The sequence below is a fragment of the Metarhizium robertsii genome, assembly GCF_000187425.2.
Source record: "Metarhizium robertsii ARSEF 23 chromosome Unknown MAA_Scf_22, whole genome shotgun sequence".
Lineage (NCBI taxonomy): Eukaryota > Fungi > Ascomycota > Sordariomycetes > Hypocreales > Clavicipitaceae > Metarhizium > Metarhizium robertsii.
The window spans coordinates 4771-20553 of NW_011942163.1; the positions used below are offsets into that span (position 1 = coordinate 4771).

General features: G+C 50.0%; 2 protein-coding genes across 2 annotated transcripts; both read left to right on the top strand.

The window, feature by feature from the left end:
• Positions 1–12003: 12003 nt before the first annotated feature.
• MAA_11776 (transposase) lies at positions 12004–12270 on the top strand (the record flags this gene model as incomplete). The annotated part of the gene is made up of 1 exon (XM_011412814.1): positions 12004–12270. One exon carries the CDS (start codon positions 12004–12006, stop codon positions 12268–12270), a length of 267 nt encoding a protein of 88 aa, XP_011411116.1.
• Positions 12271–12823: 553 nt separating this feature from the next.
• MAA_10204 (uncharacterized protein) lies at positions 12824–14719 on the top strand (the record flags this gene model as incomplete). The annotated part of the gene is made up of 1 exon (XM_007828202.2): positions 12824–14719. The coding sequence occupies one exon, from the start codon at positions 12824–12826 to the stop codon at positions 14717–14719; it is 1896 nt and encodes a 631-aa protein (XP_007826393.2).
• Positions 14720–15783: the final 1064 nt, after the last annotated feature.

The window sequence follows — 15783 nt, forward strand, 5'->3', positions numbered from 1 at the left end:
AGAAGCTCAGCTGCAATGAAGAAGGAATTGACGAATAACAGGATAAATGCGAAATGAAAGACGTTGTTCAGGATGAACTGGCCCTGCATCACTCCAAGACCTGCAGGCGAGGTTTTGTACAGGTCGTAGACGATGTGGGCTGACTGGAAAACGAAGAGGCCGACCCTGTTTAAAAATGTAAGGTGATGGAGTCTTAAATTATGAAGGGTGTAGACAAACCAAAACATATCCCCAAGAATGTGGTCCAAAGTGAAGAGTGACGGGTGGAGGTAGTTCAATTCCCATATTCTGTCGTGGAAGTAGACGGAGATAACTGCGGACGAGATCCAGGTGATCAATGTGACAACTTGTACGAGGACCCCTATCTTATGGGCACTTGTCCACATAGGCTGGTAAGCTGTTCATTAAGAATATGATTAGTACCATGCATTTCTAATGATGAAGAGAGACTTACGCTTTTCAGCTTCCATGATACAATAGGTAGAAACGGCGTGGGACCTCGAAGACTGAGAAATGTGTGCAAAATCGAGTAACAAAATCACTAGTGTTATACAGTAGATAAGTTCCAATATTAATATGTGTGTACTGGATGACTTCATATATATAAGGCTTTCGGGCCGGGAAGCCTCCGTTCAAGGCACTGTTGGACGAGGTGATAAAGCAGGACGACTCAAGCTAACCAACTAGGCAACAGACCTAGCCGCCCTCAGACAGTCGACAGCCGTCTCTGATGGCCTCTTCCAATTGAATGCCATGATTTCTCAAAGACTCACACATTTTGAAACCGTCCCTTCTTTGAAGTTGGTTCAAGGGGGTCTAGGCGCCCTTCCAACTTTGCCACGTAAGACACCCGTCACTACATCTATTACGATGGCAGATTCCTTGTTTGCAAGTGAGATGCTACTAATTATGGAATCAACACCACACATCTCACAGTAGTGACTGCCGTGGTGCATAGGGGAACCACTGCAGCCGACTTTCACATCGATTTCGACCGAGGTTTATCTCCGACAGCCCCTGCAGCAACCATCCTGCTATTGCCACTCGAGCCTGAATCATGGGTGAGCTCCTCCTTGGGGGGGTCCCATGGAGTACAGGGGGTGGTGGGTGCTGTTGGTGGCTTTGGAGTCTTCGGACTGTCACCCCCCTCCCAGTCATCCTCATCCCAGTCAACAAGATGGTTCAAGCATGACAGCAGTAGATCATTATCACGTGCCAATCGCTTCACCTCTGACGCAACCTCATCTAATGCTACTTGTAAGTACCTCAAGTCGCCGTGCACAGCCTGCAAGGATGCGTGAGTTGCTTCCAAGTGCAGCCTACACCTGTTCAGTTGGAATCGGAACTCCGTCTCGTTCATTTTGGTCGATGCCATGGTTATGCTCGAAGTTAACACGTACGGGAAGTGGAAAGGGGGGGATTTTCCGTGCTATTTATCTTCTCATGAACCCCTTGCGGGATCCTAGTGAATGCAAACTTATTTACAAGCGAGCGGTGGTAAAATTAGCAATTGTGACCAGTCTCATTTGATAGAGCGCTTTACAAAATCTTATGGACAACAAGGTAGAACTATATTTATCAAATTCCCGATCAACTACACAATGATACGCAGCAATTACGACTTTGAGAGCCTAGCTGAGCGCCTCAGTTGCTGTGGATGTGCTGTGCCCCTGTGTCTTTTTTTAGGTTTTCTTTCCCGCCAAGGAAATGTAGCAGGTCCTTCTGGCCCGGCGCTTAGACAGACGGGCTCATTGAATCCTGAAATTCTATCGTAAGGCAAGGGAGTGACGACGCGTATTTCCACATCGTCCGAGTCTGCTGTATTGTGGATGACCTTGGGGCCATGCGACGGATGAACTGAAACCGTGTGAGACGGGAGCGTACCTCCTTCAAGGGCGGCACTTGAAGCATCATCCTTGAAGACTGCGTACATGTCTTTGTCAACAGTAACGACAGTGTGAGAATCTGTATTCTTGGGCACCCAGACGGTATTCCAGATTTCTGGGAAGCATGTGTCGTGGAAAAAAGGCTGGACAACAAAACACATTTGCCAATGCAAGCCTTCCATGTTCGGACTAGACCGCACAGGTCGCACTTTATGATCATGAAGGCTCAACCATTCATCTATCGCGCCCGAATGGTTAGAACATCCCATGTAACAGTATTCAGGGTGCTCGACGCATTGGAGCTGGACAAAGATGCCTTCAAGGGGCTCGTCATAAAGCGTGTTCACCTGGCAAGAGATCGTCATGTTGGACGGACAACAGTAAGTGGGTGAGTGGGTTGGGCTAAGTAAGAAGCAGAAGGGAACGAAAAGTGTTCTTGAATCTTCGACTTGGCTCTTTGGCCTTTTATGTTACCGTAGCCTAAGGTCTTCTGAAGTACCGAACTCCCAGAATTCAGTTTCGTGTTTCCAGGTTTCTGTTTCCTTCATAGCTCGACTAAATCCAAGGTATAATCTTGTAGAGAGGAACCAAAGTCCGCAAATCAGGAACTTGGACTGGTTGTGACTTGGGCGTCCCACTAAAATGTATAAATCACCAGAATTCTGTTGGTTCAGTGCTCCCTTCGCTCTTTGCCGGGCACACACACGCGCACACCCAAGCACGAAATCACTCCAGCCGAAGAACGTCATACGAGACTGACCATGGAGCCAGGCGAACTCCCACTAACACCGAAAGAAGCGGAGGAGAGCATTCTGAGTTTTACAAGAGCCGAGTTGACATGGGCTCAAATCTGCTGCCAATCGTGGGAGAGTGCGTATTACGCTGCACAGGCACAAATTGTCCAACTCCATGCAAAAGTTGCCTACCTAGAATTGGTTATCGCCGACCCAACTGAACCCCGACCCGGAGCTCCCCGACCTTAGTTAGTGCGTAGCATTATGGCTGCCTGTTGTACTGGCCCTGTTTGCATCGTCGTGTTTGCGTCGTCCAATGAGTGCACGCTTGTAGAGTTTTGTTTGACAGTTGCAACGGGCATCTCCAAGCTGATTCGCTGAACCAGACTGTCGGGACGGCCCGTACAACCACTCAAGTTGTCTCTTTCCCCCACACTGCCCGGGCGGGGTGGTGTGGCAGAATGATAGGGCTGTACTGTAGCTGAGCATGATCGTCCGAATGGCATTGCACTGCCATGCGAGTACAAGGCGGATTTCACGCTGTAGATGGGGCGCGCTAACAAGTCGGCGGCCTTCTTCCAATTGGCCAACGAGCCATCACGGAACCGTCACTCGTAGTTTGCCTATGGAGTAGACGGAAAAGAAACAGGGATATCCAATGTAACACTCCTCCGTCTGTGACCGAAATTTTTTTATGCCACCGTGCAGACCTTGCCTAAGTTCACTTGTTGGACAAGTGTTAGAACGCTCTTGTTGTTTGGTGCTACCGCTATGACAATCTTTGCCGAATCGGAATGGCCCCGGCAGCGTTGAGGTGTATGCAACGAACGATCAAGTCAAGTCCTTCTCGTCGAGCCAGGATGAATTTGCCGCCCGGCATGAAGATCGTGGACAGCGTCTATCTCTTTCGATGACAAAACCGACCCCTGCAACACACCCCTAACGCTGCATTCTCATCACGCAGGCCTGGAGTACAAGGAATCAAGTCGACTGCAGCATGCCCATAGGGCTGTGGGGGCCAAGTTGAATGTGGCTAACTCGTCTGCCGCGGCGTATGCCGTCTCAGCTTGTCCATATGGCAGCCAACAAATTTGCCCTTCGGCGCTGGAAATGGTTAATACGAATCACCTCTATTCTAAGCACAGCATTTAGGGTTTCTCAACCACTGAAGGAGGGAAAAAAAAGCCAGTAAAGCAATGCCAGCAGAAAATGTGGCGAACGATCTGGCTGACGACTTGGAATGCTCAATAGCCGACCAAGAGCGACGGCTGCCAGACATGCGGGCAGTGGGAACTTCATGACACACAACTGTGCATATCGAGGCGTGAACGACGCAGGACTCATCACCGGGGGGCCAGTCGAATTGCCAGATACGGGAGCCAGCTACTGTAGGGAGCCGAAATGGGCAAGTGGGTAACGTCCAGGCCTATTGAAATAGGGCAGAGTGTTGCCATACAGCCTGGGGCGACCGATGGGAGACCAGAGACGAATCAATCCCAGATGGCACGACTTCGCTAAGGCACAAATTGCGTTTCGTCACAAAGGCTGGGCCGCGTTTGGAGACGAGTCTCGTTGTTAACCTACTTCCCACCAGCCCTTGTCTCTACTCGTGCCATGTCCCACTTTATTTTGGAACTCGTGAGTTCAAGGCATGGCACGAGTACATGATTAACATCAAGGGGTTGCTCCGTGGGCGTTCTATGTGAGAAATCGTCTTCCGCAAGACCCGCTGCTATCGTCCCACACCCCGGATGGCATCCCAGTCAGTCCATCATCAGGTACCATGCATCTTAGCGGCGGCTATGGGATTATAGACTACTTCAGGCAGCAGCGTGGCTACACCGGCAGGGTCGCATTTTTGGCTTCGCGTTGTACTTACGCTAGCGCAAGAATCGCAAGGATGTACTGAAGTGGCCATGTCCACGATATGGGGTATATGCCCGAAAGAAAGCCCTGGGCCTGAATGGCAACGACGTAGGACCAACAATTACCTCAAAGGTACATGCAAGATGGATGGAGCTGGAAAAAATGTGATCTGTTGGCGGCTTGTTTTGGCTTGACGTAATGGCACTCTCCATTCGGAAAAGTGGTCCTGGTGAGATCGCAATATACAGCCGCCAACCGCCAACCGCCTTGTTTCACGACCAATAGGATGGAAGAAACGTCAAACATGGAGAATCTTGGCTTGTAGCATAAACTAGCAGCCCTCGTGTTTTACGTCAGGCCAGCTGACTTAGCAAGGGTATGCTCCCGTCTGGTCGAACTGGCAGGGAAGTAACGAACTGACGGCCCGCCGAGGCTGGTGTCGTAAGCACTGCTGAGTTCAGTACGCTAGGCTAAACCTAGCACGCCACGCAACACGTCAATTTTTAGCGCCGGGCACCCGTTCGTGAGAAGCGGTTCAACTTCCGAAGACATGGAGTGGGGCCATATGTCATTTGTCGCGGCCCTTCTGGTGGTCCCCTGTACTTTCCTCTCGTCCTTTAAACGCCTTTTTACAGATGCTCAGAGGGGAGGCATCCTTGCCGCTGATCCACTACGTCTGCTCCCACATTCTGGATTTGCCTTTGTAGAGCAGTTATTTCCGGCGGCCCTGCAAATAAGATTCCGTGACTAATTCACTCGTATGAGTGGTTATTTTTCTATAATTGATTCTTCATGTATGTAGATTTTTAGAGAGAGAGAGAGAGAGCGTAGAGTGCAGGAAATAGTGAAGAATATAGAGCGACGCAACGAATCCTCCAGAAAGCATGTAGCAGAAACCAGTGGGACGAGGTGGAGCGGGCAAATAACCAACGACGAAGCCTAGCCTGTACCTATATGATCAATTCACTCCCATGCGAGGCAAGTTCAATGATACGTGGAGCCTCGTGCCATGGAGGCCGATCGAAAGTGGCGAGGCTGTTCTGTAAATTAAGGCCTCCATTTTACCGTAACCGGCGCATCCTCGCCGTGTGAAGAAAAGCCGAGTCATCCAGCCGGAGGGGTGTGACAAGCAGCAGTAAATGAACAAAGCTGGTAACTATAACTGGGCCGAGAACTCATCGTATCTTTATTAATGCAGAAAAAGACCGACTTATAAGCAACCTGGGGTTTTCCGGGCAATCGACCAGCCTTGATTTACCCTATACGCAGTCTATTGCAGTTCCCTTAGGAATCGATCCGCAGCATCTTTCTTCCAAGCGCATCTCTTGCAATTCACACAGAGACCATTCGTGAAGCATTTTGAGGATGTGCTTCTTTGAGCAAATCGTTTGGACTTGCGGCTATTGGAGATGGGGGAGCTTTCGCGAACAATGCAACAAGGAGTATCGAATAGGTGAAACTTGCGGGCTAAAGCTTGTACACGAGGTCGAGAAGAGAAAATCGCCATGTAAGCTCTGCAACAGCATGGCTACGAAATCTCGAAAGCTGCAAAAAAAGGCTGCAGACGTCGACAGATGGCGAAAACAACGGCTTTATCCTGCCACGGTTGAGAAAACCGAGATGGAAATACGCACCTTACAGGAACACATCCTGAGACTTGTTCAGCGGCACAGGCTGATAGATAAAGGGCGGGGGAATAGCGTATTACAGTGACAACTTTGCTCACCAGTGTAGCTGTACCTAATATTGTGGCGGAGTCGTATAGGATAGGGAGGATGGCAAAGAGGTCGATAAGTTGTGCGAAGAGATTGCCGTCGCTGCACGATCATGGCAGGCGCTGGATGCCCTAGTAGTTGGACAGGTTGAGGCGGAGAGAGAGAGAGAGAGGGCCGAGTCCTTGAACGAGGGTTGTATAATACTCCTTGTCATGGATAGTTTCCTTAACAACTTGCCTTAGGAACTTCGCCAGCTTGGTTCCTGTCCGCAACTCGAGATTAATGTTTAGCTCTTCGTAATATTGGTTGCCTTTGTTGGAGCTGATGCCAGAGCACAGCGTTTGCAGAGGCCTTGTTTCTGCTCATCCAGTCAGCTTCCATTGGTGTCATAGCCATTCCTATCCCTACCAGCGGCTTGTGGTTCGGACAATAGTCCTTTTCTTGATTGCGTTCAATCTTTTGAAGACACTTAGTACAACGCCACCAATCCATATGTTCGACTTGGACAGCAATCGATGAGCCGCTATGCGCACGATGGTTTTGCTGGATGGCTTCCTTGTGCATCTTTCTTAGATGATCACGTAACGCATCTAAGCGACGGAAAGGGACTGAACTTCGCTTACAACGTTCGTAATCGCAGAGGAATGTGCCATCCCGCCGGTCGGGGAGACCAAGGTGCACACGGCGATAATGTTGAACGAGTTTCACGTGCGTCCCGAATAGCCCAGCAACGCAGTTTGGGTAGAGGCATACCAACGGAGTCTCTTTACGCTGTTGAGATCTGTGCAAAATATACGTTAGCCTGGACGAACAATAAAGAAGGGCTTTCGGAGAACGAGGGACTTTGCCTTGCGCCGCGGGAGCTGCTCTGTCGACTTTCTTGGTACTTATCATCCCTTCCTTTGCGTTGCGCGACGGACTTTCGTTTCATTTTTGGAAGCAAGTTCTCAGCCCTGGGGATAAATGGCTTTTCCATCTGCCCGCTGTGCAGCGTGGTCAGCGAACCAGAAGCGCCGGAATCTATAGCCATCGAGACGTGGCACCGTGAGTCGAAGGAAAGAGGAATATATGTCCCCCAAGGACGGACTCAATAGGTTTGTATCATTGTAGAACACTGCATGTGAGGGCGCAGAAGCAACATGGCTGCTCGGGGTGCGGGTGGGGGGCTGTCATTTTGCGACGAAGACAGCGACCCAACACACATCCTAAACAGAGGTCGTCGGCGTACAGGGACATCCAACACCGTGGACAGGAAATGTCGAGAGAATAAAACTTCCGCCCTAGGAGCTGCGTCTCGCACCTAGGCTAATCACAGGGCAGTCAAAATACAAGTAACTTGTCAAGCGCGCATATTTGCCGATTGGAAGTTTAAACTGTCAGTCTACCCTATTTCCAAGTTCAACCCGATCGCCGCTCGTAGCTTCTTGTAACCCTAGATGCAAATCACTATTCGCGCATTGTCGTTCTCTGTTGCGGCTTATAGTTTAGAGGAGACTTTTCGGTCCAATGCCCAACTTATAGCCTCATCCATCTGGGAACCCCCAGCGACGGCGCGGTGCTGCACCGTAAGTTCAAAAGAATGCACACAAAGCTTAGTTATATATATAACACTGAAACACGCCTGCAGCACTTCTTGTAGTTGTGGCCAATGTATGTAGATACCGTCCTGGTTTATAGACTGAGCCTGAGCGTGTCGGAATTTATCGAGCTCACTGATGGCTCGCGACACGCGGTGGACATGTCCGGGGATGTCAAGCTTCCCCTGTGTATTGTGCTCAAGAAGTCGTTGGAGCCTGCTCATGGCTGAGTCTAATGCCTCCATGCATGTGGTGCATTCGTCCTGGAGGCTGGTGGCAATCGCTTCAAATTCGGAACCCATCTTTGAGGGAGAAAACCAAGCCTGCAATGTCAATTGGCAAAATTTTGAAATGAATCAGAAGAGGACAGGGGGAATATGGGAGGAAGTCATGCAACAGAGATTCGCAGGAATGAAATAACTACAGGCCAACAATTCCATCATTATTGACAGAGGGTGTCTGTCCGTGCAACACTGCTGTTGATTGTCAAACCAACAACAGTTAATGCCATGGATGCAATTACGGCCAATCAAACGACAGACGCGGGAGCCCGTCATTGAAACGGCGAAGGGCGCAACGCTCAGGCTGACAGGAAGCCAAAATAAATTGGGCTAACTGTTGCCATGCATTTAACATCCGTCTCCGGGTAGTTCGTCAGTTAACAGCGGGTGATGACGCCTGCCCCCCTGGTGCTTTATTGACCAATCGGAGGCTATCCAACCCAAGGAGACAGGATCCTCAACGCTGAGCCACTAGCCATCACCAACTACTCGGCGTTGTCCATTGTCCCACACGTAACTCCCAGCCTGTCACCCCGACCAAGCAAACCAGCAATATCATGAGGACAATCACACGAAGTGATATATCACAAAATCTAGACTCGTTTACTCAAGGTCTCATTATTGACCCATTCCCCACCCCGAGCCCCCTGTCAGTAAATGTCAGCGGGTGTTCCATGTCCGGCGCTTATTTGTGAGGAATCGTCCATTCGCTGCAACCCGGATGATGCCCGAGTCCATCCAGGTACACTGTACTTCAGAAGCAGGCCGAAGTATCAGAATTCTTGTAGGCAGCCGGGGAGGCAGCACCTACAGAGATTCGTTGCTAACTTCACATTATACTTACGCGAGAATCGCAGGGATGTGAATAGACGTTCTCAATGATATGGGGCACTCCCACCCTGGACTGGACGGGCCAAATGTAGGACCAACAAACGTCTCAAAGCAGCCTCGTAATCAGCCTTGCACTCTTTTTTGCCGTCACCTGCAGCATTGCCGCCAAGTTTCCCTCTTGGATCTAAAGAGAACGTCGACGCTGCGTCGCGATTCTCAGTGAAACCGTCGAGAGGCTATGAACAGAAACTGGTCCCCCCATGGTCACCAGTGCGCAGGGACAAGTTATCCAGCCCCAGTTCAGGTCATTTCTTGATGATGGATGATTGATCTTCTTCCCGCAAATGAAACCTCAATCATCCACGAACACACCTTGCATCCAGGTCCTCGTAGACGTAATGAGGGCGACAAGAGACGGTCGTTGAATGCCTTACTGTACTACTAGTAGTAATGAGGAATGGCCAAGTTTGGAGAAATTGGACAGTGAGTACAAGCTCGCCACCCGAGTAGCACGAAACCGAGAGCAAAAGAGGCGTGGGCGTGCAGGCTTGCTAAAAAAGGATGAAACCTGCAGCCGATGCCTCGACCTCGACTTTACAAAAGTTAGCTCAAGAACGCAATGCGATTCTCGAACTCTCAGCAAAACACAGAGACAAGGAAGCAGAAATAAAGGAGAGACTGGACGTCTGGGGTAAGACAGCTGAAAAGCGAATACGCTCCCCGACTCGGAGAGGTAAAGAAGACCTGGGGTATGGAAACGGACCTGGCATCTGCAATTTTTGTAGCTACTGTAGTCCTTGCTCGTCGTCGCCCATGGACATGCAAGAAAGCCCCCGGATCTGTGCTGACCATTTCTAGTGGAAAGAGTTGAGCCGCGGGTATTTACTGGGATCTTCGCGTATCCCATCTTACTTCTTGTCAGTGTTCACTGAGGTGTGCTTACTGAGCCTACATTAACGAACCTTGCTCATTGGACCATGTGCCTCAACCAAGCCTCTCATGGTGTCTACCTCGTTCAGTCAGCCACTGCACTACACTGGGCCGGCTGTACTGCGCCGTCTGCACTGAGCCGCCTCCACCAAGCCGTCTGCACTTGGCTGTCTACACTGAGCTGTCGCACTGATCCTTCTGTACTGGGTTCATGGCCTTACACCATTAGTTCGGCTGTTTTCACCGTCATCGCTTTCTCCCACCACCATCATCGTCGCCGCCACTGTCACCGTCAATCGTTTCCGCCACCACTGAGTTTTCTGCGATGAACTGTTTGTAGTGGGTCATCCATATTCACGCGTCTCTACCACCTTCGCTTGTCCCCAGACTAACTTCGTGTTTAAACCTGCTCCCAATTTTAGTTCAAGTTGACGCCTTCGTGCATGCTCCAGCTCGGGGGCTGATAAGAGCATACCCGTTACGGACACAATCTCACCGAACGAGACTGTGGAAGAATTGATACTCAGAGGGAATAGCCATAGATACTTGTACTGTGTGCTGGGGACAACCTACCTCCTCCGCCGGGGTAGGTAAGCCGCCACCTGATAGTGAGCCTGACGGCTCAACCTGCAGGGTCTTGCAAGAAGCGCTGGGTGAAGCTTCTCTGCGGTTGAAGTTGTATATAGTTTAGCTCAGCACGTCCTGTGCTCCAATAGGAGACCTGAGCGACCAAAGTCGCTGGACGGAAAATACAATCCATCAATCAATCAACGAGACGGGTTTGAATCCCTGGCCAATGGTCCATGACCAATTGCGTACAACGCTTTGCGCAAGGGTGAGGGGCGCTGTCCCTCTTACGCTTAGAGGGACAGGCTTGAAGTGCTGGACTGCAGTGTATTCACTTTTGTCAACCAAAAGGCCACGAAATATGCGCGTTTGCAGAACGTAAATGCAGCATGCTACCAAGCAAAGGGGTGACAGCCGCCCAATATTGCATGCCTGCTGCACGGAGTACGTTGCATGAACGACTTCAGAACAATCGGCCAGTGAGATTGTCAGGCAGGAAGGTCCATGTGCGGGGCTTTTTAGGGGTCGCGCATCGGTCACCCTAAGAGATTGATCAACGAACTGCTGCATCTACGCCTTGAACTTCTTCTCTCCACATCAGGCAGCCAGGTAACAAGACTTAAGCAATCGGAAGGTCACAAAGCCGAGCATCCCTGTTTGTCAAAAAGGCCTGAATAATTCGGCCGACAAACTGGTCGCATGATTTTGGCGCGCGCTTCATCAAGCAGCTGATGTGATATGTCGCATAAATTTGACAAGAATGGGACAAGTTAAAAAAACCAGGGTCAACGCCCTAGGTCCCATCAGTTTTCCGATGCCCTTTTCACTAAATGTCAATGGCTGTCCCATGTGAAGAATGGTCATATCGCGACGCCCTCCCCGGATAATTTCGAAGTCCATGCTGGTGGTGCATTGTACTTCGACAGCACCGCAATTCCCAGACTTCTTCTAGGCAACCTCGTAACAGTCTATGTCGGCCTCAACATTATTTTCGCTTTGTACTAGCGCTGAGGGTGAAAGTCGTGGGGACATGTAAATACACTCCGGCCACGACATGGACCATACAGCCTTTGTACTAACAATATCTCAAAGCACCCTCATAATCACCCCCTCCACTCGTTTTTCACCCTCAGTACTACCGAAGAGTTTTCCCCCGCCCTAACAGAAACACTTATACCGTGCCAGTGCCTCCTTGAACTCTTCCAAGCTATAAAAGGAACTGATTCCCCTTGGCCGTGGTGTGTAACGGTAAAGTTTCTACTCCAGCTCAGGCCAAAATTTGAGTAGTCTTCGTCATGAACTTGCCACCTCAATCATCTACAAGCACGCCCTGCATTCAAGTCTCCGCAGATGTAATACGAGTGACGAGAGATGGTCGTCGGACGTCTTACTTTACTACCAATGCTACTGAAAACAGACTCAGCGTGGAGAAACTGAACCGTGAGTATAACCTCGCAGCCAGAAATGCACAAAACCGGGTATTGCGGCAAAGTAAGTTTGAAGACTTGGTTGGCAATCAAGCTATAGTCCAGACCGTGCGCCTATTATTAGGCCAACTAGCTCAACAAGAGAATGCCCTGGAGCTTTCAGGGAGCAAAACAGATTTAAAAGCAATGATGGAGAAACTAGAGGCCGTCGAAGTAGACATTGAGAAGAACAACGGCCTCATCACGCTTTCAGAAAAAGCAGCATACATAGAGGCAATAATGGAGAAGCTAAAGGCCGACCAGACAGATACTGAGAAGAAGAATGCCCTTCTCGGACTTTCAGAAAGAGCAGCCGACATAATAGCAAGAATGCAGAAGCTAGAGACCGCTCACGTAGATACTGAGAACACACTTCGCAGGATGCTAGCGAAGTTAGGCGCTCCGTGCCCAATATGAAGCCCAGTGCTCATCTTTTGCATTCAAGCGAGCTTCAGTTGTTGTACTGCAAACATACGAATAAAGCATAGCAAAGCTTTTCGACCCCGAAACACGCGCTAATACCCAGTAAACTTGGCCATGCCACTGTAGAATCGTATGGGTGGGTGTCCATGGCCTAGGGTGCGAGCCTTGCCGGAGCTGACCATCACAGATTGGGTGTAAGCTCCAGTCTTAGGTTTTAGCTGCAAGATCTCAAATCTGAGTGTCAAGATTTGGAATTTTGGATCCAGAATCTGGCATCTTATATCGCCACTGCGGCCTGTTTTTGCGGTCTCCGACTAATCTCGATAACGATGTCACGACTGGCCCATGTCTCTTCTCGAACAACCAAGTTCCTGAATCTGGACTTACATTTTCCAAGATCTGACAGGAACATGATGCTTGCTCCCAAAAGAGGCTGAGATAGCCTGTCACAGAGCCCGCCGTCAAGCATAAAATATGCCGAACGACACGTAAGAAAAAGCCATGCATGTTTTTCACAACTCAAACTTTATAAACTATTATCTCCATTATGGATCAATGTCTCGGCGGAGCTCAAGTCCAATTGCGAAATCTCACCTTCCCGCACTCTCGTGATAAAATACCGGCTGCAATTGACCGTCTGGTAAGGGTGTTCAACGAACAGTGTGATCCAGTCGCCAAACAAAACCAGATTCCCATTTATTTCTGGCCAAGTGAGCTCGAGCAAGTATATGCGCAATGTAATATTAGCCTTGTTGATTTGATGCGAGACCAGCATCCCTATCCGCGGCTCCAGTCCGTCACAAATGTGCGATGCTTACAGGGTAGGCAACGATGTGAAGCCGCCATACGGACCTTAGGACCACAAGCATGGTGGAACGTTCGAGTATTTCTTGTTCCTGAGGGACACCATCCGGAGAATCTGCTTCACCGAGTGATAAACGATCACTTATTTGAGACGCCACCTTCGGATGGCGAGGTCTTTCGCCGAACGTATGCTCATTGGCGAGCGGGTCAAATGGGCCATATTGATCATGTGAATCTACACCTAAGCGAAGATAAGAAAACTGGCCTCAGGAGACTCATGAAGAAGAATCTTGTGGCCGAAGCAATGTACAAGCTGACTGACTATCCTGGTCTCCGCAGCGGCTTGCAGCTTTCAAATATGAAGAAGCATTTGTGTGAGCGTTGTCCCGAAGAAATCTGCAACTACCTTACCCATATCTATAACACCTGGGGGAAAATTACACTATGTAATCCACGAATCCAACAGGCGACTGATACTGTAACGGTTCAAGCGCTCCAACGTCTTGCCCCTTCTGCTAGCCATGTTGAGCGGGGAGAAATTCGGAACATGATGCGCTCAGGCAAACTTTGGAGCGATGTTTCTGATGCCAATCTCCGTGCCGAAATTGAGCTGCAGCTGCTAAATATAGGTGTAATTATACCCAGCATCAAGACCTTTCACGAAAATATGAGGTATCTAGTCCTTGGTATGCGGATATTTCGAAATCATCTGCTGGATGCTTTGCCCGCAGAAAAAAGTGTTGCTGAGGCTATGCGAAAATCATGGCAACCGCATCAAACCTTGATCGAACATGCAGAAAATCAATTTTATCAATTAACCTGTTCCCCAAGCTTCTCTATATCGTATCACGTACTTTTTATATCGGCTATCAGAAACTTCCCGAAGTTATCTGACGAAGGGCCAATTCATGAGAGTGGATTGCCGCCTATTAATGCGGGTGTTGATGAGTCTTGTCTACAGCGATTCTTGAGGCATACGCAAGCCCAAGGATTTAATTCCGAGAAGATCAAGTCAAAGTTGCGCGAAGTTCCTCCCAGCAACGCGCCTCCAAGCGGTGGTCAAGGGTACGAGGGCTTACAAGAAAGCATACCTAAGCGGAGATGTGGCCGCCCGAGAACTAGCTCTTATAACTTCATATCCCGCTCTCTTTTTCTGCCCCAGATGCTTGTGGAAAGTGAAATTGGCGCATACCCTACCATCAATTTCATCCAGAGCGATTTCATGCGCTCTTTTTTCCACGAATTTGCCCACGACGACAGCGGCAGAGTCATGGGTATAGTGGCTGCAGAAACGAGCCTGCCGATGGCAACGGCCATCCTCCCAGACACTCCAACCAGGCCTGAGCTCCAACAGCTTCAAACTGACCGCGAAATAACGGGGTCGCGGAGTCCAAACGACGAACTACGTCCAGACAACACCATCCGCTCTGCCGACACCATATTCTACCAAGAGTGCCAGAGCGAGCGGTCCCTGCTTTCACCAGCACACCCAGCAGGACAGGCGCATAGTGACCGTCCGCCCTTGCACTCCTCACCCAGAGCCACAGAAATGTATTCCAGAAGCCGATATTCACAAGGTTCGACGACAACCGGTCGCACAATCTACTCACCTGAAGAAGTAAGGAGGATTTGTGGATAATAGTTACAACCACTAAATAGGATAATTGACTGTTCTGCTCCAAACTCAACGAAAATCATAAAAAGGTTGGCCTGTAGTTCCATCGTACTGTGCAAAGATGTATTTGGTCGTCCAATTGGCAAGCTGGTCTTCCTGGAACAACAGCAGACTGCTATCCACAAGGGGGGAAAGCAGTGGGGGATGCCATCCACTGGGGACAGCAGAGAATAGGCTTGTCATCCACTGAGGACAGCACAGAATTAAGTTTGTCATCCACTGAGGACAGCAGGGGGAGTCTGCCATCCACGGGGGATAGCAGAAAAGGCTTGCCATCCACTGGGGATAGCGCAGAATAAGCTTATCATCCACTAAGGACAGCAGGAGGAGTCTGCCATCGACGGGGGATAGCAGAGAAGGCTTACCATCCACTAGGGACAGCAGAGAATAGGCTTGTCATCCACTGAGGACAGCAGGGGGAGTCTGCCATCCACGGGGGATAGCAGAGAAGGCTTACCATCCACTAGGGACAGCAGAGAATAGGCTTGTCATCCACTGAGGACAGCACAGAATTAAGTTTGTCATCCACTGAGGACAGCAGGGGGAGTCTGCCATCCACGGGGGATAGCAGAGAAGGCTTGCTATCCACTGGGGACAGCGCAGAATTAGCTTGCCATCCACTGGGGACAGCGCGAATAAGCTTGTCATCCACTGAGGACAGCAGGGGGAGTCTGCCATCCACGGGGGATAGCAGAGAAGGCTTGCTATCCACTGGGGACAGCGCAGAATTAGCTTGCCATCCACTGGGGACAGCACAGAATAAGCTTATCATCCACTGAGGACAGCAGGGGGAGTCTGCCATCCACGGGGGATAGCAGAAAAGGCTTGCCATCCACTGGGGATAGCGCAGAATAAGCTTATCATCCACTAAGGACAGCAGGAGGAGTCTGCCATCGACGGGGGATAGCAGAAAAGGCTTGCCATCCACTGGGGACAGCGCAGAATAAGCTTGCCATCCACTGAGGATAGCAGCGGGAGTCTGCCATCTACGGGGGATAGCAGCGCTCATAGTGGTACTGTGGTGTTGA